Consider the following 26,785-nt stretch of genomic DNA (forward strand, 5'->3'; position numbering starts at 1 on the left):
CAAATCATGCCACTTAGCCGATCAGAAGCTTCTAAAGCCATGACATCATTTTCTGGAATTTTCCAGGCTGTTTAAAGGCACAGTCAACTTAGTGTATGTAAACTTCTAACCCACTGGAATTGTGATACAGTGAAATAATCTGTGTAAACAATTGTTGGACAAATTACTTGTGTCATGCACAAAGTAGATATCCTAACCGACTTGCCAAAACTATAGTTTGTTAACAAGAAATTTGTGGAGTGGTTGAAAAACAAGTCTTAATGACTCCAACCTAAGTGTATGTAAACTTCCGACTTCAACTGTATCTATAATTTTTTTTAAATTAATTAATTTATTCTTGTTTTCTGTTCCTCATTCTTTGTTTCGATTAAGTAAATGTGTGGAGTTTGAATTGGACATTGTTTAAAGGGATAGGTAGGATTGGGTATTTAATGGAAGTGCAGTTTATTGCTTATAAAATACATCTGAATATGTATTTGAATTGAGTTGTGCAGTAAAAAAAATTGTAACGTGTAACAATGTTGATTTACATCATGACCAAACAATGTACTTCAACAGATTGGCATTCAACTTTTCATTACACTCAGATCCATACTAAAACGCTTCCAGGGAAAATGCAAGATAGACAACCCATGGAAAAGGTGTGAGATCAAACCCAAAGTTTCAGAATTTGTAACTCAAAGCTTGCTGACAGATGATTGTGACATTGCCAACAGCTCTGACTTTGACCAATACATCATCATTTGACTCATCCCCCATTCTGGCACAGTGTTTTATTCTCAGTCTTACCTGTCACAGAACCCAATGGAACTCTCAACTGTGCTGTTCCAGAATCCTACGGAACCTTCCAGAACCCTCAGCAGTGCTGTTTCGGAACCCTACAGAACCCTCAGCAGTGCTGTTCCAGAACCCTACGGAACCCTCAGCAGTGCTGTTCCAGAACCCTACGGAACCCTCAGCAGTGCAGTTCCGAAGCCCTAGCGAACCCTCTGCAGTGAAACTTGAAAATGATTAGAACTATCCTTTTGTACTCCTTTCTGAAGTTATGGTTGAGCACTCCGTAGATGACTGCGTTGAGGCAGCTGTTGAAATAGGCCATGAAGTAGCTGGCTGTGAAGAGCCACTCAGGGATATTCACTCCCAGTCTGGGGTTGATAGCCACCGCCAGCCCAATGAAGTTCAGCGGAGCCCAGCAGACAGCGAACAACACAAACACCACAAACATAGTCAGGAAGATACGGAAGTCGTGTGGTTTGATCTTGGGCCTCGTGTCCGGTTTCACCCGTCTCCTCACCTGTAAGACCAGGATCCAGATCCTCAGGTAGCAGTATGTGACGATACTGATGGGGAGGATGAAGTGAACCACGACCACGGTGATGGTGTACAAGGAACTAACCGACTGGGCGAAGGTACACGAGTAGACCCTCGGGTCGTACTGCAGAGACTCCATAAACCAGTTGGGCACGATGGCCAACACAGTCAGCGCCCACACCAGGATGACGTAACACACGGTGTTCTGGTTGGAGAAGAGCTTGTCGTACTTCAGGTTGTGACATATGTAGCAGTAGCGGTTGATGGCGATGCCGGTGATGTTGAAGATGGAGCCGATGACGCTCAGGCCCATCAGGAAGCCGCTGATCTGGCAGTGGATGTACCCGGCGATCCAGCCGTTGTGAAAGATGGCTGTCAGAACCAGAGGGTAAGGGTAGATTGCCACCACCAGATCTGCCAGAGCCAAACTCACCACAAAGGCATTTCCTATGGGGCAGAGAGTGCATAAGATTGGAAGGATCTTCAGAGTGTTAGGACAGTTTTCAAGGGCTGCCATTTTTAATTTGTAAATATATTCATTTATAATCTAAAAAAACAGAATAAAAACAATTAAATATTGATACATTTCCACCCACAAGGTCTGTCAGAGCCAAACTCACCACACACAGGCATTTCCTATGGGTCAGAGGATACCTCAGATTAAATAGTCCGTTTTGTTCTGTTCTGTGACCGTTCATTAGTAGAAGTTCAAGGTCTCCCATCCTCTTTGTAAAACCATTCAATATCACCTAAACGTAATAAATCTAATAATTATTGGAAAATAATCCGACCCTATCTAATATGTACTGGTTGCTCCAAATTAACTATAGTTCTTTTTTTTTTTTCTTTTTTTTTTCTAAGGGTGTATCCTTAAAACCCTGTTATCATTCCTGTCTTGCCAAACCCTCCTAAAACGCCCATTAGTATGTACAGTACACAGGGAAAGACCAGGGGATTTGAGGATCCTTGTTAATTCTCATACTGACTTGTGTGTTAAAACTACATGATAATAATTGTAAATAGTTAATGAAGACCCCCAGGATTTCAGCATCAGCTAGTGCTTGCATGCTAGATTATTTCATTCATTAATTTAATTTACAGCATCCCATCCACGTGTGCAATAACATAAAACATAAACATGACATTTACACGTTGTGAGTTGAATAGCCCCTGGAGTCAGACACACGATCTGACTTGAACCGGAGTCTAATGAGTTGAATCATTGCTTCCAGTCAGATAGTAATATCAGTGTCCTGATAGATGGGGTTGGTATTCATACAAATCCACACATTCACTATTTCTCCTCTCTCTCTCGCTCTCTCTCTCTCTCTCTCCTCTCTCTTTCTTTCTCCTTTCTCTCTCTCTCTCTCTCTTTCTCTCTCTCTCTCTTTCTCCTCTCTCTCTCCTCTCTCTCTCTCTCTCCTCTCTCTTTCTCCTCTCTTTCTCTCTCTCTTTCTCCTCTCTCTCTTTCTCTCGCTCTCTTTCTCCTCTCTCTCTTTCTCCTCTCTCTCTTTCTTTCTCTCTCTCTTTCTCCTCTCTCTCTTTCTCTCTCTCTCTCTTTCTCCTCTCTCTCTCTTTCACCTCTTTCTTTCTCCTCTCTCTCTTTCTCCTCTCTCTCTCTTTCTCCTCTCTCTCTCTCTCTTTCTCCTCTCTCTCTTTATCCTCTGTCTTTCTCCTCTCTCCTTTTCTCTCTCTCTCTCTCCCTCTCTCTGCGAAGGCTGCCAGTGAATCTACCACGAGAGACGACGCACGATTGTCTTTACATGATTGTCTTTGACAGAACTTTACTAATAATCAAGTAATTACCTGTGACAAGGCCAAGCAGGAAAGTAGATGGGAGGAAGATGAGGATAAGGAGAGGGGAGGAAGAGGAAGATGAGAGTGTAGGAAGATGAGGATAAGGGGAGGAAGAGGAAGATGAAAGGGGAGGAAGATGAGGATAAGGAGAGGGGAGGAAGAGGAAGATGAGAGGGGAGGAAGATGAGGATAAGGAGAGGGGAGGAAGAGGAAGATAAGGAGAGGGGAGGGAGAGGAGAAAACAGTGAGGTGTATTTAATAAGGTTATCAAACAAGGGGGTAGAACTCCCTGAAATAGCCTCCCTCTCCACTACAACTTTTCAATTGATAGTGTGTCTAGGCAGTTTGTATCTTAGGCTATGTTTACACAGGCAGCCCAATTCTGTTTTTTTTTTTCGAAAGATCTGATTGGTCAAAAGGCCAATTAGTGGCTAAAGAACAGCATTGGGCTGCCTGTATGAACGCAGCCTTATTGTCTCGATAATTTAAAATGTCTCTCTAGAGCCGTGAGATATGCTTGCAGAAAACAGGACTTTCATTGAGGTGACACCTACATAGGAGCCTGAATTTTGAAATCCTATACCCTGAATTGAAAACTGAGTTAATTAACCCCCAACGTGGACATCTACAGTGTACTCAGAGCAGCTGAGGGCTACATAGATGTTTAGCTTGGTAGGTGGATTCATGTCCCCCGGTGCAAGAGAGCAGGATTTGTACAGAAGTAATGCATCATCATATCTCTGCCTCGCCATAGTTCACACTGAATAGCCAACTCATCTCATTGATGCATTCATTCACAGATGTGCTGTACAGTTAAACAGCGGTCTAAGGCACTGCATCTCAGTGCTAGTTGCGGCACTACAGACACTCTGGTTCGAGTCCAGGCTGTATCACAACCGGGCCGTGATCGGGAGTCCTATAGGGCGGAGCACAATTGGCCCAGTGTCGTACGGGTTTTGGCCGGTGTAGGACATCATTGTAAATAAGAATTTGTTCTTCACTCACTTGCCTAGTTAAATAAAGGTTAAATAAATCAGTAGTCATTAGGGATCGCTCACTTCAGGAAGTAAATTGAATTGTGACACGTCGTGACACGTCGTGATGGGTGACCTGCAGCTGATGATCTGGCACAGTTACGGAGTAGCACAACCAGGATGTCCTCTATGCCTGCAGTAACTGCACTGGTGAAAGGGGTCAAAACGTATCGACAACAGTGTTCCTGTCTGACAACTTGTGGCCGAAACCAGAACAAAATACTCTCTGCTTTTCAAATCAGTTGAAGAAAGGATATGTGTAACGGATGTGACACGGCTAGCTAGTTAGCGGTGGTGCTGATGTAACGGATGTGACACGGCTAGCTAGTTAGCGGTGGTGCTGATGTAACGGATGTGACACAGCTAGCTAGTTAGCGGTGGTGCTGATGTAACGGATGTGACACGGCTAGCTAGTTAGCGGTGATGCTGATGTAACGGATGTGACACGGCTAGCTAGTTAGCGGTGGTGCTGATGTAACGGATGTGACACGGCTAGCTAGTTAGCGGTGGTGCTGATGTAACGGATGTGACACGGCTAGCTTAGTTAGCGGTGGTGCTGATGTAACGGATGTGACACGGCTAGCTAGTTAGCGGTGGTGCTGATGTAACGGATGTGACACGGCTAGCTAGTTAGCGGTGGTGCTGATGTAACGGATGTGACACGGCTAGCTAGTTAGCGGTGGTGCTGATGTAACGGATGTGACACGGCTAGCTAGTTAGCGGTGGTGCTGATGTAACGGATGTGACACGGCTAGCTAGTTAGCGGTGGTGCTGATGTAACGGATGTGACACGGCTAGCTAGTTAGCGGTGGTGCTGATGTAACGGATGTGACACGGCTAGCTAGTTAGCGGTGGTGCTGATGTAACGGATGTGACACGGCTAGCTAGTTAGCGGTGGTGCTGATGTAACGGATGTGACACGGCTAGCTAGTTAGCGGTGGTGCGCGCTAATAGCGTTTCAATCATTGACGTCACTTGCTCTTAGACCTTGAAGTAGTGGTTCCCCTTGCTCTGCAAGGGCCGCGGCTTTTGTGGAGCGATGGGTAACGATGCTTCGTGGGTGACTGTTGTTGATGTGTGCAGAGGGTCCCTGGTTCGAGCCTGGGTATGGGCGAGGGGACGGTCTAAAGTTATACTGTTACATATGAACACCCCTGACTGAATCACTGGATACTGTATACATATAAATATAATCAACTATTCTACTGTATTTGTCTTCACTTTACAGTCCTCTCTGTGGGACATGATGCTCAGGAAAATATAACTGGATGAAGTTTCGCAGGAAGCTTCTGTAGTACTACTAACAACACAGATACCACAGTACTGCAGTACTACTAACAACAAATACCCCAGTACTGTAGTACTACTAACAACACATACCACAGTACTGTAGTACTACTAACAACAAATACCCCAGTACTGTAGTACTACTAACAACACATACCCCAGTACTGCAGTACTACTAACAACACAGATACCTCCGTAAAATAGTACTACTAACAACACAGAAACCTCAGTACTGTAGTACTACTAACAACACATACCCCAGTACTGCAGTACTACTAACAACACATATACCAGTACTGCAGTACTACTAACAACACAGATACCCCAGTACAGTAGTACTACTAACAACACATACCCCAGTACTGCAGTACTACTAACAACACAGATACCTCCGTAAAATAGTACTACTAACAACACAGAAACCTCAGTACTGTAGTACTACTAACAACACATACCCCAGTACTGCAGTACTACTAACAACACAGATACCTCAGTAAAATAGTACTACTAACAACACAGAAAATAACAGACTGGGTGGCTACTTGCAATAGGTTATTACCTGCTTTCCTGAGCTTCCTGTTCCTGAAGACAGACAAGATGACCAACAGGTTCCCCAGAATGTCTACCACAATAGTTAGGATCAGGACTGTTGCCAGTAGAGTGACCACCAGCGGGTAAGGATGCCCCTCTGTGTCCCTGCCATCCCCTTGTGAAGAAGAGTTTCTAGGGGCCACAGTATCTTCAACCATCCTCACTTCATCCTTTAACGTCAGGGACAGTATGTCCTGCATGGTCCTTGTCCGTTCAATGACGACTTGCATTGAGTTTAAGTTGTATGTCTTTCCAGTCAGTGAATGCACGAAAGTAATTTGTTATTTTTCCGATAACTAATCTTTTTAAAGAAGAATGTTGTCTTCTTCTACTTTGATTTGAAATGGAATCATAGCAGATTTAATTGTAACGTATGTTTTATAATGAGAAGAAAATATTAGAACAAAAAAATATATATTTTATTTTATATTATTATTATTAAAATCGGAACAACAGCTTATTCATGGGTAGGCAAATAGTAAATTCATGCAGAGGTAATTGAAATCTCTCACATTGGCAAAATTGTGTGACAGAACCAGTTAATCTCTACAAAGTATTCATAAACCTCTTCATTCATCTGGAGTCTTTAATCCTTCATTCATCAAATGATCTTGCTGCTGCGCGCACAGCGAACTTTCCCACACCCTTCCCACCTCGAGCGGTTTGTATCCCCACTTTCTCCCTATCAATCCGGTGGGGCGCAATAGTTATGCCTTCCGTTCCGTATCTCCGCTTTAGCGTCGGTGTTGTCTTTTCTCCTGTCACTCCTGTGCGTGAGAAAGTCTCTGCTTTCCTCGCCTTCGTTTTCAGATGATGATGATGATGCCGCTGATGTTGGGCTCTCCTCAGCACACGACACGTTCACCGTGCAAATTAAGGCTATTCCCCTGCCATAGAACCACTCCCGCGCTCAAAAAAGAAAAACCCAACAACTATGTGTGCTCAAAACCTGATTAATGACAGACTTAAAAGCTGCAGTCTAATAATATTTAATGTCAATAAAGTGAGTATTTTCAGAGATTATATTATGGTACCTTTCCAGATACATCTGGCTGGACAATAGACTTCATAAATGCATTAGTGTTCAATAGGCTACTTATGAGTCATCAGTGTAGACACTAAAAACCTTTGTTTTTACATTTTAATGACATGACTTTAAGGGCTGCACATATTATTTAGTATACAACACTAGTTTAGATAAAGTAAATTAATTCGGATTTTGATTTTGCATGAACGTAACTGTACTCCTCTCTTCCAGTCTCCGCATGACTTTGGTGTAATTGGTTTGAGTGACTCCGTTAGCTTGCCTATAACCCCTTAAAGATGCTGTGTTTGCAGTAGCTACAAGTCATCGGTTCTATTCGGTTGACTGACTAACTCTGTTTAATAACACACTCCTATCAGACATGCAGATCATGGATGGTTCACCCGGAACTTATTATCCTCGATCTGTTATCGATGACTTACAGATCTACTGCAATCATGTTTCTTAAAATACTGTACGCCATCCAAATGATTTTACATGCATGGGGTCAGTCAATGTAAAAGAGGTAGCAAGTAGCGGAATCCCAGAATGTCCATGTCTTTTCACATTCTATTCCCTACATAGAGCACTACTTTAGACTAGGATGACTCCTATATAGGGCACTTTGGAAGCAGCACAGAGGGGAGAAGGGGAGAAGAACTGAGGGCCCAGATAATTTTATATTACATTAATGCATCCAATGGTGGAAAAAGTACCCAACTGTCATACCTTGAGTAAAAGTCTATAGAACATGAAAAAGTACCCAACTGTCATACCCTGAGTAAAAGTCTTTAATAGAACATGAAAAAGTACCCAACTGTCATACCTTGATTAAAAGTCTTTGGTTTAAAATATGCTTAAGTATCTAAAGTAAAGGACCAAGTTCGGGAAACGCTGCTCTACCAGAGATATTGGATATAGTGATGAGATGCTTGTGTCTCTGCCCTAACAATGAGATTTGTTGTCCACAGAGAGGAACAGGGAGCTGTCAAGTTCCCACCTCTTCCTCTCTTTGGATTGGTGGATACTTATCTTGTTATTTAAATACTTTTTTGAATATTCGATGAGGGGCGTTGACATCAACCATCTGTATTCAATGGAGAGTGAGATGTTATGCTAGTCTCATGAATATACACAGACCATCTCGTATTCCAACAGGTACAACTCCGATATAAAGTGTTTTTTCTTAAAGTTGCCAGGATGTCACATGCACGTCACACTTATATCAGTACACTCTTAGCAACAACCTAAGCATTACAAAACTTATATTCGTTCAAAAAAAGCTCATGTAGCAAAAAAGCAATTCACTTTTATCTCTACTAAATTTGACAATTGCCATTATACAAAAACCGTCTTACTTGCTTAAAGAGTAAAAAACAACTTCTCATTTCGAAAACAGCCTGTGTGGCATCGAAGTGAGTCAAAATGCACTACGTGTAAATAGGATATGATATAATGGCGGTCCGTAAACCAACATTAAAGGTGCATGGCGCCCCCTACTGTGCTGGGGTGTGGTCAATCACGGTTTACAACATCTTTACAACGTCTAAATCCTACTACCTAACTCAATACTTCTGAGAAAATAAAAAAAGAGCCCTACTCCAGACACAAACCATTCACATGCTTGCCAACCAGATGTAATGACGAGTTCAATGTACAATGTCCTAAACACAACCAAGCAAACACCACCTCTTCCTTCCTAATCTGACCTTTGAATCTTGGTACAGCGACCTTTCTTTAGCTTCTTAGGAATCGGGGGCAGTATTCTGAAGTTTGGATGACTAAGTTGCCCAAAGTAAACTGCCTGTTACTCAGGCCCAGAAGCTAGGATATGCATGTAATTGACAGTATTGGATAGAAAAGACTCTGAAGTTTCTAAAACTGTTAAAATAATGTCTGTGAGTTTAACAGAACTGATATGGCAGGCAAAAACCCGAGGGGAATCCATCTGGAAATCTGTTTTCTTTGAGGTCACCACCCATTGAAATGGCTGTCTATGGGAAAATCAAAGGAAATCCTCCCAGATTGCAGTTCCTATATGTCAACAGTTTTCAGGCTTGTTTTTTGAAAAATGAGCTAGAATGTAGATTTTCTAGGGGGCTCTTATTTTGACTGTAGTCTTGTGGCGCGTGCACTTCGTTATTTATCTCTGGTAATGAACATACTATTCTCCGTCTTAAATTTGATAGTTTATTTACATATTAGGGTACCTGAGGATTGATTAGAAATGTTGTTTGACTTGTTTATTTATTGGTAACTTCTGGGATTCCTTTGTATGCATTTTGAACGAGGGGAACAGGTGGATTACTGAATCAAGCGCGCCAACTAATCTGACTTTTATGGGATATAAAGAAGGACTTTATCGAACAAAACAACCATTTGTTATGTTGCTGGAAACCTTGGGATTGTAAACAGAGGAAGATCTTCAAAGGTAAGTCATTTATTTTATCGCTATTTATGTTTTTGTTTTTTTGCTGGTTTGGAAAATGTTTTTGATGCTTTTGTACGCTGGGCGCTGTCCTTACATACAACATAGACCATAGACCGTACAACATAGACCATAGACCATACAACATAGACCATAGACCGTACAACATAGACCATACAACATAGACCATAGACCATACAACATAGACCATAGACCATACAACATACACCATAGACCATACAACATAGACCATAGACCGTACAACATAGACCATAGACCATAGACCATACAACGTAGACCATAGACAGTACAACATAGAACATAGACCATACAACATAGACCATACAACATAGACCATACAACATAGACCATACAACATAGACAATAGACCCTAGACCATAGACCATACAACATAGACCATACAATATAGACCATACAATATAGACCATACAACATAGACCATACAACATAGACCATACAACATAGACCGTACAACATAGACCATAGACCGTACAACATAGACCATAGACCATACAACATAGACCATACAACATAGACCATAGACCGTACAACATAGACCATAGACCATACAACATAGACCATACAACATAGACCATAGACCGTACAACATAGACCATATACCGTACAACATAGACCATACAACATAGACCATAGACCGTACAACATAGACCATAGACCGTACAACATAGACCATACAACGAAGACCATACAACATAGACCATAGACCGTACAACAAAGACCATAGACCATACAACATAGACCATAGACCGTACAACATAGACCATAGACCGTACAACATAGACCATAGACCATACAACATAGACCATAGAACATAGACCATACAACATAGACCATAGACCATACAACATAGACCATACAACATAGACCATAGACCATAGACCATACAACATAGACCATAGACCATACAACATAGGCCATAGACCGTACAACATAGACTATAGACCGTACAACATAGACCATACAACATAGACCATAGACCGTACAACATAGACCATAGACCGTACAACATAGACCATACAACATAGACCATAGACCGTACAACATAGACCATAGACCGTACAACATAGACCATAGACCATACAACATATACCATAGAACATAGACCATACAACATAGACCATAGACCATACAACATAGACCATACAACATAGACCATAGAACATAGACCATAGAACATAGACCGTACAACATAGACCATACAACATAGACCATAGACCGTACAACATAGACCATACAACATAGACCATAGACCATACAACATAGACCATAGACCATACAACATAGACCATACAACATAGACCGTACAACATAGACCATACAACATAGACCATAGACCATACAACATAGACCATAGACCATACAACATAGACCATAGAACATAGACCATACAACATAGCACATAGACCATAGACAATACAACATAGACCATAGACCATACAACATAGAACATAGAACATAGACCATACAACATAGACCATAGACCATACAACATAGAACATAGACCATATAACATAGACCATACAACATAGACCATAGAACATAGACCATACAACAGAGCATAGAACATAGACCATAGAACATAGACCATACAACATATACCATAGAACATAGACCATACAACATAGACCATAGACCATACAACATAGACCATACAACATAGACCATAGAACATAGACCGTACAACATAGACCGTACAACATAGACCATAGACCGTACAACATAGACCATAGACCATACAACATAGACCATAGACCATACAACATAGACCATAGACCATACAACATAGACCGTACAACATAGACCATACAACATAGACCATAGAACATAGACCATAGAACATAGACCGTACAACATAGACCATACAACATAGACCATAGACCGTACAACATAGGCCATAGACCATACAACATAGACCATAGACCATACAACATAGACCGTACAACATAGACCATACAACATAGACCATAGACCATACAACATAGACCATAGAACATAGAACATAGACCATACAACATAGACCATAGACCATACAACATAGACCATAGAACATAGACCATACAACATAGCACATAGACCATAGACAATACAACATAGACAGTAGACCATACAACAGACCCTAGACCATACAACATAGACCATACAACATAGAACATAGACCATATAACATAGACCATACAACATAGACCATAGAACATAGACCATACAACAGAGCATAGAACATAGACCATAGAACATAGATCATAGACCATAGAACATAGACCATAAACCATAGACCATAGACAATACAACATAGACTATACAACATAGACCATAGAACATAGACCATAGACACATAGAATATAGACCATAGACCATAGAACATAGACCATAGACCGTACAACATAGACCATAGACCATACAACATAGACCATAGACCATAGACCATACAACATAGACCATACAGCATAGACCATAGACCCTAGACCATAGACCATACAACATAGACCATACAATATAGACCATACATAATAGACCATACAACATAGACCATACAACATAGACCGTACAACATAGACCATAGACCGTACAACATAGACCATAGACCGTACAACATAGACCATAGACCATACAACATAGACCATACAACATAGACCATAGACCATAGACCATACAACATAGACCATACAACATAGACTATACAACATAGACCATAGAACATAGACCATAGAACATAGAATATAGACCATAGACCATAGAACATAGACCATAGACCGTACAACATAGACCATAGACCATACAACATAGACCATAGACCATACAACATAGACCATAGACAGTACAACATAGACCATAGACCATACAACATAGACAATACAGCATAGACAATAGACCCTAGACCATAGACCATACAACATAGACCATACAATATAGACCATACAATATAGACCATACAACATAGACCATACAACATAGACCATACAACATAGACCGTACAACATAGACCATAGACCGTACAACATAGACCATAGACCGTACAACATAGACCATAGACCATACAACATAGACCATACAACATAGACCATAGACCATACAACATAGACCATACAACATAGACCATACAACATAGACCATAGAACGTACAACATAGACCATAGACCATACAACATAGACCATAGACCATACAACATAGGCCATAGACCGTACAACATAGACCATACAACATAGACCATACAACATAGACCATAGACCGTACAACATAGACCATACAACATAGACCATACAACATAGACCATAGACCGTACAACAAAGACCATAGACCATACAACATAGACCATAGACCATACAACATAGACCATAGACCGTACAACATAGACCATAGACAATACAACATAGACCATAGACCATACAACATAGACCATAGAACATAGACCATACAGCATAGACCATACAACATAGACCATAGAACATAGACCGTACAACATAGACCATACAACATAGACCATAGACCGTACAACATAGACCATAGACCATACAACATAGGCCATAGACCGTACAACATAGACCATAGACCGTACAACATAGACCATAGACCGTACAACATAGACCATACAACATAGACCATAGACCGTACAACATAGACCATAGACCGTACAACATAGACCATACAACATAGACCATACAACATAGACCATTGACCGTACAACAAAGACCATAGACCATACAACATAGACCATAGACCGTACAACATAGACCATAGACCGTACAACATAGACCATAGACAATACAACATAGACCATAGACCATACAACATAGACCATAGAACATAGACCATACAACATAGACCATAGACCATACAACATAGACCATACAACATAGACCATATAACATAGACCATAGAACATAGACCGTACAACATAGACCATACAACATAGACCATAGACCATACAACATAGACCATACAACATAGACCATAGAACATAGACCATAGAACATAGACCGTACAACATAGACCATACAACATAGACCATAGACCGTACAACATAGACCATAGACCATACAACATAGACCATAGACCATACAACATAGACCATAGACCATACAACATAGACCATAGACCATACAACATAGACCATAGACCATACAACATAGACCGTACAACATACACCATACAACATAGACCATAGACCATACAACATAGACCATAGAACATAGACCATAGACCATACAACTTAGACCGTACAACATAGACCATACAACATAGACCATAGACCATACAACATAGACCATAGACCATACAACATAGACCATAGAACATAGACCATACAACATAGCACATAGACCATAGACAATACAACATAGACCATAGACCATACAACATAGAACATAGAACATAGACCATACAACATAGACCATAGACCATACAACATAGAACATAGACCATATAACATAGACCATACAACATAGACCATAGAACATAGACCATACAACATAGCATAGAACATAGACCATAGAACATAGACCATAGACCATACAACATATACCATAGAACATAGACCATACAACATAGACCATAGACCATACAACATAGACCATACAACATAGATCATAGAACATAGACCGTACAACATAGACCATACAACATAGACCATAGACCGTACAACATAGACCATAGACCGTACAACATAGACCATAGACCATACAACATAGACCATAGACCATACAACATAGACCATAGACCATACAACATAGACCGTACAACATAGACCATACAACATAGACCATAGAACATAGACCATAGAACATAGACCGTACAACATAGACCATACAACATAGACCATAGACCGTACAACATAGACCATAGACCATACAACATAGACCATAGACCATACAACATAGACCATAGACCATACAACATAGGCCATAGACCATACAACATAGACCATAGACCATACAACATAGACCGTACAACATAGACCATACAACATAGACCATAGACCATACAACATAGACCATACAACATAGAACATAGACCATACAACATAGACCATAGACCATACAACATAGACCATAGAACATAGACCATACAACATAGCACATAGACCATAGACAATACAACATAGACAGTAGACCATACAACATAGAACATAGAACATAGACCATACAACAGACCCTAGACCATACAACATAGACCATACAACATAGAACATAGACCATATAACATAGACCATACAACATAGACCATAGAACATAGACCATACAACAGAGCATAGAACATAGACCATAGAACATAGATCATAGACCATCGAACATAGACCATAAACCATAGACCATAGACAATACAACATAGACTATACAACATAGACCATAGAACATCGACCATAGACACATAGAATATAGACCATAGACCATAGAACATAGACCATAGACCGTACAACATAGACCATAGACCATACAACATAGACCATAGACCATACAACATAGACCATAGACAGTACAACATAGACCATAGACCATACAACATAGACCATACAACATAGACCATACAACATAGACCATACAGCATAGACCATAGACCCTAGACCATAGACCATACAACATAGACCATACAATATAGACCATACAATATAGACCATACAACATAGACCATACAACATAGACCGTACAACATAGACCATAGACCGTACAACATAGACCATAGACCGTACAACATAGACCATAGACCATACAACATAGACCATACAACATAGACCATAGGCCATAGACCATACAACATAGACCATACAACATAGACTATACAACATAGACCATAGAACATAGACCATAGAACATAGAATATAGACCATAGACCATAGAACATAGACCATAGACCGTACAACATAGACCATAGACCATACAACATAGACCATAGACCATACAACATAGACCATAGACAGTACAACATAGACCATAGACCATACAACATAGACCATACAACATAGACCATACAACATAGACCATACAGCATAGACCATAGACCCTAGACCATAGACCATACAACATAGACCATACAATATAGACCATACAATATAGACCATACAACATAGACCGTACAACATAGACCATACAACATAGACCGTACAACATAGACCATACACCGTACAACATAGACCATAGACCGTACAACATAGACCATAGACAATACAACATAGACGTACAACATAGACAACATAGACCATACAACATAGACCATACAACATAGACCATATAACATAGACCATACAACATACAACATAGACCATACAACCATACATAACATAGACATAGATCATACAACATAGACCATAAACCATAGACCGACAATACAACATAGACTATACAACATAGACCATAGACCATAGACACATAGAATATAACCATAGACCATACCATAGACCATACAACATAGACCATAGACCATACAACATAGACCATAGACCATACAACATAGACCATAGACAGTACAACATAGACCATAGACCATACAACATAGACCATACAACATAGACCATACAACATAGACCATACAGCATAGACCATAGACCCTAGACCATAGACCATACAACATAGACCATACAATATAGACCATACAATATAGACCATACAACATAGACCATACAACATAGACCGTACAACATAGACCATAGACCGTACAACATAGACCATAGACCGTACAACATAGACCATAGACCATACAACATAGACCATACAACATAGACCATAGGCCATAGACCATACAACATAGACCATACAACATAGACTATACAACATAGACCATAGAACATAGACCATAGAACATAGAATATAGACCATAGACCATAGAACATAGACCATAGACCGTACAACATAGACCATAGACCATACAACATAGACCATAGACCATACAACATAGACCATAGACAGTACAACATAGACCATAGACCGTACAACATAGACCATACAACATAGACCATACAACATAGACCATACAGCATAGACCATAGACCCTAGACCATAGACCATACAACATAGACCATACAATATAGACCATACAATATAGACCATACAACATAGACCGTACAACATAGACCATACAACATAGACCGTACAACATAGACCATACACCGTACAACATAGACCATAGACCGTACAACATAGACCATAGACCATACAACATAGACCATAGAACATAGACCATACAGCATAGACCATACAACATAGACCATAGAACATAGACCGTACAACATAGACCATACAACATAGACCATAGACCGTACAACATAGACCATAGACCATACAACATAGGCCATAGACCGTACAACATAGACCATAGACCGTACAACATAGACCATAGACCGTACAACATAGACCATACAACATAGACCATAGACCGTACAACAAAGACCATAGACCATACAACATAGACCATAGACCGTACAACATAGACCATAGACCGTACAACATAGACCATAGACAATACAACATAGACCATAGACCATACAACATAGACCATAGAACATAGACCATAGAACATAGACCATAGAACATAGACCGTACAACATAGACCATACAACATAGACCATAGACCATACAACATAGACCATACAACATAGACCATAGAACATAGACCATAGAACATAGACCGTACAACATAGACCATACAACATAGACCATAGACCGTACAACATAGACCATAGACCATACAACATAGACCATAGACCATACAACATAGACCATAGACCATACAACATAGACCATAGACCATACAACATAGACCATAGACCATACAACATAGACCGTACAACATAGACCATACTACATAGACCATAGACCATACAACATAGACCATAGAACATAGAACATAGACCATACAACATAGACCATAGACCATACAACATAGACCATAGAACATACACCATACAACATAGCACATAGACCATAGACAATACAACATAGACCATAGACCATACAACATAGAACATAGAACATAGACCATACAACATAGACCATAGACCATACAACATAGAACATAGACCATATAACATAGACCATAGAACATAGACCATACAACAGAGCATAGAACATAGACCATAGAACATAGATCATAGACCATAGAACATAGACCATAAACCATAGACCATAGACAATACAACATAGACTATACAACATAGACCATAGACCATAGAACATAGACCATAGAACATAGATCATAGACCATAGAATATAGACCATAGACCATAGAACATAGACCATAGAACATAGACCATAGAACATAGATCATAGACCACACATCCCCCGGCTCAGTACCCCTGCTTATTATAGAGTAGAACTAACTCCATGCATTTTTCTTGACAGATTGAATAACCCTTCGTACTTAAGCTCTCTTCATTAGGAAATCAACTAGATTCTCAGGAGTCATTTTCCTACGCATCACTTGGTAAACACTAGTTCTTTCTCCAATAGCCGCAGTGCACTCTTCAGTCCACCAAGGAACTACCTTCCTTTTTTTCTCACGCAGTTCACCCATTGGTACACTCAAAATCAGAGAGGTCACAGAGGCAACACATACATCAACCCGGCCTCTCTAAAGACAAACTGTCCAACAGACTTTTAAGCAATGATCACCAAACATTTCCCAGTCTGCTTCAAAACCGTGCACTCTCCTCAAACAATAGCATGGTATTCTTTCACTGTAATAGCCAATGTAAATTGGACAGTGCAGTTAGATTAATTAACAAGAATTTAAGCTTTCTGACAATATCAGATATGTTGGGAAATGTTCTTGTTACTTACAACCTCACGCTAATCGCGTTAGCCTACGTTAACTCAACCGTCCCGCAGAGGGACCCACCATATCCTGAAGAAGCGATTAGCATCATCTATGAAATCACCATCTTCTGAATGGTACCCCTATCTGGAATAGTAACGTTTAAAAGTTCATGCTACACCAAATCAGGAAGTGATCACTCCCAACAGTAGAATCATTCCATTCCATTCACACGCAGACGTATTAGAGTTAAAAGCCAGTTGTGAGGTCCAGGCAGGATGTAACCTCTCTAACAACGTCAACTCTTGTACCACGTCATTAAGACATACTAATGGTCTTGTTTCCATCACATCTTCCACAATAGTAACATTATCATTTTTTTTTAACCTTTATTTTTAACTAGGCAAGTCAGTTAAGAACAAATTCTTATTTTCAATGACGGCCTAGTTACAGTGGGTTGACTACCTTGTTCAGGGCCAGAACGACAGATTTTTTACCTTGTCAGCTCGGGGGTTCTATCTTGCAACCTTTCGGTTACTATAATCACTATGGACAGACAGTAGGATACCTCTCACTGTAATCACTATGGACAAACTAGACAGTATGATACCTCTCACTGTAATCACTATGGACAGACTGGACAGTATGATACCTCTCACTGTAATCACTATGGACAGACTGGACAGTATGATACCTCTCACTGTAATCAACAAGATGGCATAGCAGTTCAGACGTCTTTTGTCCTCGTCTTGTCCTGTATATATATATATATATATTTACAACTTTTTTCACATACATTTTATTTTTCATCAACTCATCTTCAAAACACTCTCCTGCAACCCGCCTCACCAATTTATATTTATAAAAAAGTATTATTTACCTCAAATCTGTAATCCTCCAAGAAGCTAGCCAGAAACTCCAAGAAGCTAGCCAGAAACTAGCCAGGAACTAGCCAGGAGCTAGCCAGAAGCTAGCCCAGAAGCTAATCCAGAAGCTAGTTAGCTTCTTTACTGGCAAATCGTTAGTATTCAGCTAACCACTGTTTGTGGTCATCAGCTATCCTTTAGCTCGAAAATCTATCGCCAGTTTTGTACGGCGCAGCGCGGCTCGGAACGGAATATACAGGACCAATTTTTCTCTCCATGTCCCTGGATTTCAACTGCTCTCTGGACATTCATACCTGGATCTCACAGCTAGCTAGCTGCTATCCGTGTGACTATCGGCTTTTGTCGATTCCGGAGCAAACATCAATTATTCCGGAGCTAGCCAGCTCCGTCAATCACTCCTGAGTTCCATCAATCACTCCTGGGCTGCAGTCACCTATCCGGACCCGTTTTACTGCCTACGCGGAGCCCCACCGGGCCTTCACAACTGGACTGCCGACGTTATCTACCCGAAGGAGATCCGGCTGGCTCCTCCGTCGCGACGTTACCTGAACGCCCATCTGCGGCCTGCTAACCGTTAGCTGTCTTACCGGCTGCTATCTGAATAGACAATCGGACAATTTATTTATTTTTATTATTGTTATGTTTTCTTCTTGGGCCTCTATAACTATATCTATTGTTCTTATTTTTGTTGTTGTTGTGTGATTTGGATTAATCCCCTCTACCACACGGAACCCCACTAATCTACTGACGGAACGCAAGAGGTGGCTAACAACAGCTTGCTACCGATGGCCTGGCTAGCTGTCTAAATCGCCGTGACCCCCAACCAACCTCTCCACTCACTGGACCCTTTTGATCACTCGACTAAGCATGCCTCTCCTTAATGTCAATATGTCTTGTCCATTGCTGTTCTGGTTAGTGTTTATTGGCTTATTTCACTGTAGAGCCTCTAGTCCTGCTCACTATACCTTATCCAACCTATTAGTTCCACCACCCACACGTGCAATGACATCTCCTGGTTTCAATGATGTTTCTAGAGACAATATCTCTCTCTTCATCACTCAATACCTAGGTTTACCTCCACTGTATTCACATCCTACCATACCTTTGTCTGTACATTATACCTTGATGCTATTTTATCGCCCCCAGAAACCTCATTTTACTCTCTGTTCCAGACGTTCTAGACAACCAATTCTTATTGCCTTTAGCCGCACCCTTATTCTACTCCTATGTTCCTCTGGCGATGAAGAGGTGAATCCAGGCCCTGCAGTGCCTAGCTCCACTCCTATTCCCCAGGCGCTCTCTTTTGACGACTTCTGTAACCGTAATAGCCTTGGTTTCATGCATGGTAACATTAGAAGCCCCCTCCCTAAGTTTGTTCTATTCACTGCTTTAGCACACTCTGCCAACCCGGATGTTCGAGCTGTGTCTGAATCCTGGCTTAGGAAGACCACCAACAATTCAGAAATTTTAATTCCAAACTACAACATTTTCAGACAAGATAGAACTGCCAAAGGGGGCGGTGTTGCAATCTACTGCAAAGATAGCCTGCAGAGTTCTGTCCTACTATCCAGGTCTGTACCCAAACAATTTGAACTTCTACTTTTAAAAATCCACCTCTCTAAAAACAAGTCTCTCACCGTTGCCGCCTGCTATAGACCACCCTCTGCCCCCAGCTGTGCTCTGGACACCATATGTGAATTGATTGCCCCCCATCTATCTTCAGAGCTCGTGCTGCTAGGCGACCTAAACTGGAACATGCTTAACACCCCAGCCATCCTACAATCTAAACTTGATGCCCTCAATCTCACACAAATTATCAATGAACCTACCAGGTACCTCCCCAAAGCCTTAAACACGGGCACCCTCATAGATATCATCCTAACCAACTTCCCCTCTAAATACACCTCTGCTGTCTTCAACCAAGATCTCAGCGATCACTGCCTCATTGCCTGCATCCGTAATGGGTCAGCGGTCAAACGACCTCCACTCATCACTGTAAAACACTCCCTGAAACAATTCAGCGAGCAGGCCTTTCTAATCGACCTGGCCGGGGTATCCTGGAAGGATATTGATCTCATCCCGTCAGTAGAGGATGCCTGGATATTTTTTTTAAATGCCTTCCTAACCCTTAAATAAACATGCCCCATTCAAGAAATGTAGAACCAGGAACAGATATAGCCCTTGGTTCTCCCCAGACCTGACTGCCCTTAACCAACACAAAAACATCCTATGGCGTTCTGCATTAGCATCGAACAGCCCCCATGATATGCAGCTGTTCAGGGAAGCTAGAAACCATTATACACAGGCAGTTAGAAAAGCCAAGGCTAGCTTTTTCAAGCAGAAATGTGCTTCCTTTAACACTAACTCAAAAAAGTTCTGGGACACTGTAAAGTCCATGGAGAATAAGAACACCTCCTCCCAGCTGCCCACTGCACTGAAGATAGGAAACACTGTCACCACTGATAAATCCACCATAATTGAGAATTTCAATAAGCATTTTTCTACGGCTGGCCATGCTTTCCACCTGGCTACTCCTACCCCGGTCAACAGCACTGCACCCCCAACAGCAACTCGCCCAAGACTTCCCCATTTCTCCTTCTCCCAAATCCATTCAGCTAATGTTCTGAAAGAGCTGCAAAATCTGGACCCCTACAAATCAGCCGGGCTAGACAATCTGGACCCTTTCTTTCTAAAATTATCTGCCGAAATTGTTGCCACCCCTATTACTAGCCTGTTCAACCTCTCTTTCGTGTCGTCTGAGATTCCCAAAGATTGGAAAGCAGCTGCGGTCATCCCCCTCTTCAAAGGGGGGGACACTCTTGACCCAAACTGCTACAGACCTATATCTATCCTACCATGCCTTTCTAAGGTCTTCGAAAGCCAAGTCAACAAACAGATTACCGACCATTTCGAATCTCACCATACCTTCTCTGCTATGCAATCTGGTTTCAGAGCTGGTCATGGGTGCACCTCAGCCACGCTCAAGGTCCTAAACAATATCTTAACCGCCATCGATAAGAAACATTACTGTGCAGCCGTATTCATTGATCTGGCCAAGGCTTTCGACTCTGTCAATCACCACATCCTCATCGGCAGACTCGACAGCCTTGGTTTCTCAAATGATTGCCTCGCCTGGTTCACCAACTACTTCTCTGATAGAGTTCAGTGTGTCAAATCGGAGGGTCTGCTGTTCGGACCTCTGGCAGTCTCTATGGGGGTGCCACAGGGTTCAATTCTTGGACCGACTCTCTTCTCTGTATACATCAATGAGGTCGCTCTTGCTGCTGGTGAGTCTCTGATCCACCTCTACGCAGACGACACCATTCTGTATACTTCCGGCCCTTCTTTGGACACTGTGTTAACAACCCTCCAGGCAAGCTTCAATGCCATACAACTCTCCTTCCGTGGCCTCCAATTGCTCTTAAATACAAGTAAAACTAAATGCATGCTCTTCAACCGATCGCTACCTGCACCTACCTGCCTGTCCAACATCACTACTCTGGACGGCTCTGACTTAGAATACGTGGACAACTACAAATACTTAGGTGTCTGGTTAGACTGTAAACTCTCCTTCCAGACCCATATCAAACATCTCCAATCCAAAGTTAAATCTAGAATTGGCTTCCTATTTCGCAACAAAGCATCCTTCACTCATGCTGCCAAACATACCCTTGTAAAACTGACCATCCTACCAATCCTCGACTTTGGCGATGTCATTTACAAAATAGCCTCCAATACCCTACTCAACAAATTGGATGCAGTCTATCACAGTGCAATCCGTTTTGTCACCAAAGCCCCATATACTACCCACCATTGCGACCTGTACGCTCTCGTTGGCTGGCCCTCGCTTCATACTCGTCGCCAAACCCACTGGCTCCATGTCATCTACAAGACCCTGCTAGGTAAAGTCCCCCCTTATCTCAGCTCGCTGGTCACCATAGCATCTCCCACCTGTAGCACACGCTCCAGCAGGCATATCTCTCTAGTCACCCCCAAAACCAATTCTTTCTTTGGCTGCCTCTCCTTCCAGTTCTCTGCTGCCAATGACTGGAACGAACTGCAAAAATCTCTGAAACTGGAAACACTTATCTCCCTCAATAGCTTTAAGCACCAACTGTCAGAGCAGCTCACAGATTACTGCACCTGTACATAGCCCACCTATAATTTAGCCCAAACAACTACCTCTTTCCCAACTGTATTTAATTAATTTATTTATTTTGCTCCTTTGCACCCCATTATTTTTATTTCTACTTTGCACATTCTTCCATTGCAAAACTACTATTCCAGTGTTTTACTTGCTATATTGTATTTACTTTGCCACCATAGCCTTTTTTGCCTTTACCTCCCTTCTCACCTCATTTGCTCACATTGTATATAGACTTGTTTATACTGTATTATTGACTGTATGTTTGTTTTACTCCATGTGTAACTCTGTGTCGTTGTATCTGTCGAACTGCTTTGCTTTATCTTGGGCAGGTCGCAATTGTAAATGAGAACTTGTTCTCAACTTGCCTACCTGGTTAAATAAAGGTAAAATAAATAAATATATAAAAATCACTATGGACAGACTAGACAGTATGATACCTCTCACTGTAATCACTATGGACAGACTATACAGTATGATACCTCTCACTGTAATCACTATGGACAGACTAGACAGTAGGATACCTCTCACTGTAATCACTATGGACAGAAAGTAGGATACCTCTCACTGTAATCACTATGGACAGACTAGACAGTAGGATACCTCTCACTGTAATCACTATGGACAGAAAGTAGGATACCTCTCACTGTAATCACTATGGACAGACTAGACAGTAGGATACCTCTCACTGTAATCACTATGGACAGACTAGACAGTATGATACCTCTCACTGTAATCACTATGGACAGACTAGACAGTATGATACCTCTCACTGTAATCACTATGGACAGACTGGACAGTATGATACCTCTCACTGTAATCACTATGGACAGACTGGACAGTATGATACCTCTCACTGTAATCACTATGGACAGACTAGACAGTAGAGATACCTCTCACTGTAATTACTATGGACAGACTGGACAGTATGATACCTCTCACTGTAATCACTATGGACAGACTAGACAGTATGATACCTCTCACTGTAATCATTATGGACAGACAGAATGTACCTCTCACTGTAATCACTATGGACAGACTAGACAGTATGATACCTCTCACTGTAATCATTATGGACAGACAGAAAGTACCTCTCACTGTAATCACTATGGACAGACTAGACAGTAGGATACCTCTCACTGTAATCACTATGGACAGACAGTAGGATACCTCTCACTGTAATCACTATGGACAGACAGTATGATACCTCTCACTGTAATCACTATGGACAGACTAGACAGTATGATACCTCTCACTGTAATCATTATGGACAGACAGAAAGTACCTCTCACTGTAATCACTATGGACAGACTAGACAGTATGATACCTCTCACTGTAATCACTATGGACAGACTGGACAGTATGATACCTCTCACTGTAATCACTATGGACAGACTAGACAGTATGATACTTCTCACTGTAATCACTATGGACAGACTAGACAGTATGATACCTCTCACTGTAATCACTATGGACAGACTAGACAGTATGATACCTCTCACTGTAATCACTATGGACAGACTGGACAGTATGATACCTCTCACTGTAATCACTATGGACAGACAGTATGATACCTCTCACTGCAATGGTTAAAAAGGCAGAAATGGTCAAGTTGTCCATGATAATGTTCAAACACAAATATATATTTTTTAAATGTAACCTTTATTTAAATAGGTAAGTCAGTTAAGAAGAAATTCTTTGGCTTGCTAGACGTTTGCATTATATACGCCCACCTGGTCCAAACACCCTTCTTTCATTTTTGCACACTAATTTGAGTGTCCCGAATATATATATATATATACTATGTTACGTCTAGTTCTTGAGACCAGGCTGGTATGCGTTGTTTGACTCTGGGTAACAGCTTCAATAGCTAACCACAATGTCTACAATTACCTTCAACTCCCATTTTAACACACACACACACACACACACACACACACACACACACACACACACACACACACACACACACACACACACACACACACACACACACACACACACACACACACACACACACACACACACACACACCTCTTCCTGTCTGAATGGTTTAATGTTTTTAGAGAGGCTAGTATTTCAATGGTGTTTTTAGAGAGAGGCTAGTATTTCAATGGTTTCATGTTTTTAGAGAGGCTAGTATTTCAATGGTGTTTTTAGAGAGAGGCTAGTATTTCAATGGTGTTTTTAGAGAGAGGCTAGTATTTCAATGGTTTCATGTTTTAGAGAGGCTAGTATTTCAATTGTGTTTTTAGAGAGAGGCAAGTATTTCAATGGTTTCTTGTTTTTAGAGAGGCTAGTGTAACAGTACTCGTCTTGCGTTGTGTACAATCAGTCATCGACACGGAACTCCAACATGTAGCACCAGTCATGTAGATTTATTCTGATAAGAACGACACAAAATTGCACGTCATGCAATGCACGTTTTACCATCCAACTCTGCACTCACGCACTGTACAAAATATATGAACCCCCCCACCAGACACAGTAAGTTGCTAGCTAATACTGGTGGGAATTCTCTACAACAAAATGCACAACAAATATTCTCCAAAAACCGCTGCATCTTATGTGTGATGTTCGAATAACATTTACAAACAATTTGATATAAATTGTACGTTTAAATCATCACTTGAGAGTATAAAAATCACTTTTGATGTACAGTGCTTTGCAACCAACAACTTACCGCTGGTTTGGTGCTTGTTCACTGGGACGATTCTAACTGGAACATCCCCCCTCCTAAGCAAGCTACGCAAACCAGCCAATAAGATGCCATGTTGAGTAGGTGAAGGCAAAACAAACTCAAACCAAAAACCCATTGGCTTAACAATAAAGTGGCAAGGGGAATCACCAATATAACCCTGTTACACTAGTATTTCAATGGTGTTTTTAGAGAGAGGTGAGTATTTCAATGGTTTCATGTTTTAGAGAGGCTAGTATTTCAATGGTTTCATGTTTTTAGAGAGGCTAGTATTTCAATGGTGTTTTTAGAGAGGCTAGTATTTAAATGGTTTCATGTTTTTAGAGAGAGGCTAGTATTTCAATTGTTTCATGTTTTTAGAGAGGCTAGTATTTCAATGGTGTTTTTAGAGAGAGGCTAGTAGTTCAATGGTGTTTTTAGAGAGAGGTGAGTATTTCAATGGTTTCATGTTTTAGAGAGGCTAGTATTTCAATGGTTTCATGTTTTTAGAGAGGCTAGTATTTCAATGGTGTTTTTAGAGAGGCTAGTATTTAAATGGTTTCATGTTTTTAGAGAGAGGCTAGTATTTCAATTGTTTCATGTTTTTAGAGAGGCTAGTATTTCAATGGTGTTTTTAGAGAGAGGCTAGTATTTCAATGGTGTTTTTAGAGAGAGGCTAGTATTTCAATGGTTTCATGTTTTTAGAGAGGCTAGTATTTCAATGGTGTTTTTAGAGAGAGGCTAGTATTTCAATGGTGTTTTTAGAGAGGCTAGTATTTCAATGGTGTTTTTAGAGAGAGGCTAGTATTTCAATGGTTTCATG

The 26,785-nt window shown here is 41.0% G+C and overlaps 1 protein-coding gene across 1 annotated transcript; it reads right to left on the minus strand.

Moving 5' to 3' along the window:
• Positions 1-955: 955 nt before the first annotated feature.
• On the minus strand, positions 956-6,178 carry LOC139390487 (melatonin receptor type 1A like). Its single transcript, XM_071137620.1, has 2 exons — positions 5,989-6,178; positions 956-1,758 (listed from the first exon to the last, which is right to left on the minus strand). Exons 1-2 carry the CDS (start codon positions 6,176-6,178, stop codon positions 956-958), a joined length of 993 nt encoding a protein of 330 aa, XP_070993721.1.
• Between the last annotated feature and the right edge of the window lie 20,607 nt (positions 6,179-26,785).

Source organism: Oncorhynchus clarkii, chromosome 31, assembly GCF_045791955.1.
Source record: "Oncorhynchus clarkii lewisi isolate Uvic-CL-2024 chromosome 31, UVic_Ocla_1.0, whole genome shotgun sequence".
Lineage (NCBI taxonomy): Eukaryota > Metazoa > Chordata > Actinopteri > Salmoniformes > Salmonidae > Oncorhynchus > Oncorhynchus clarkii.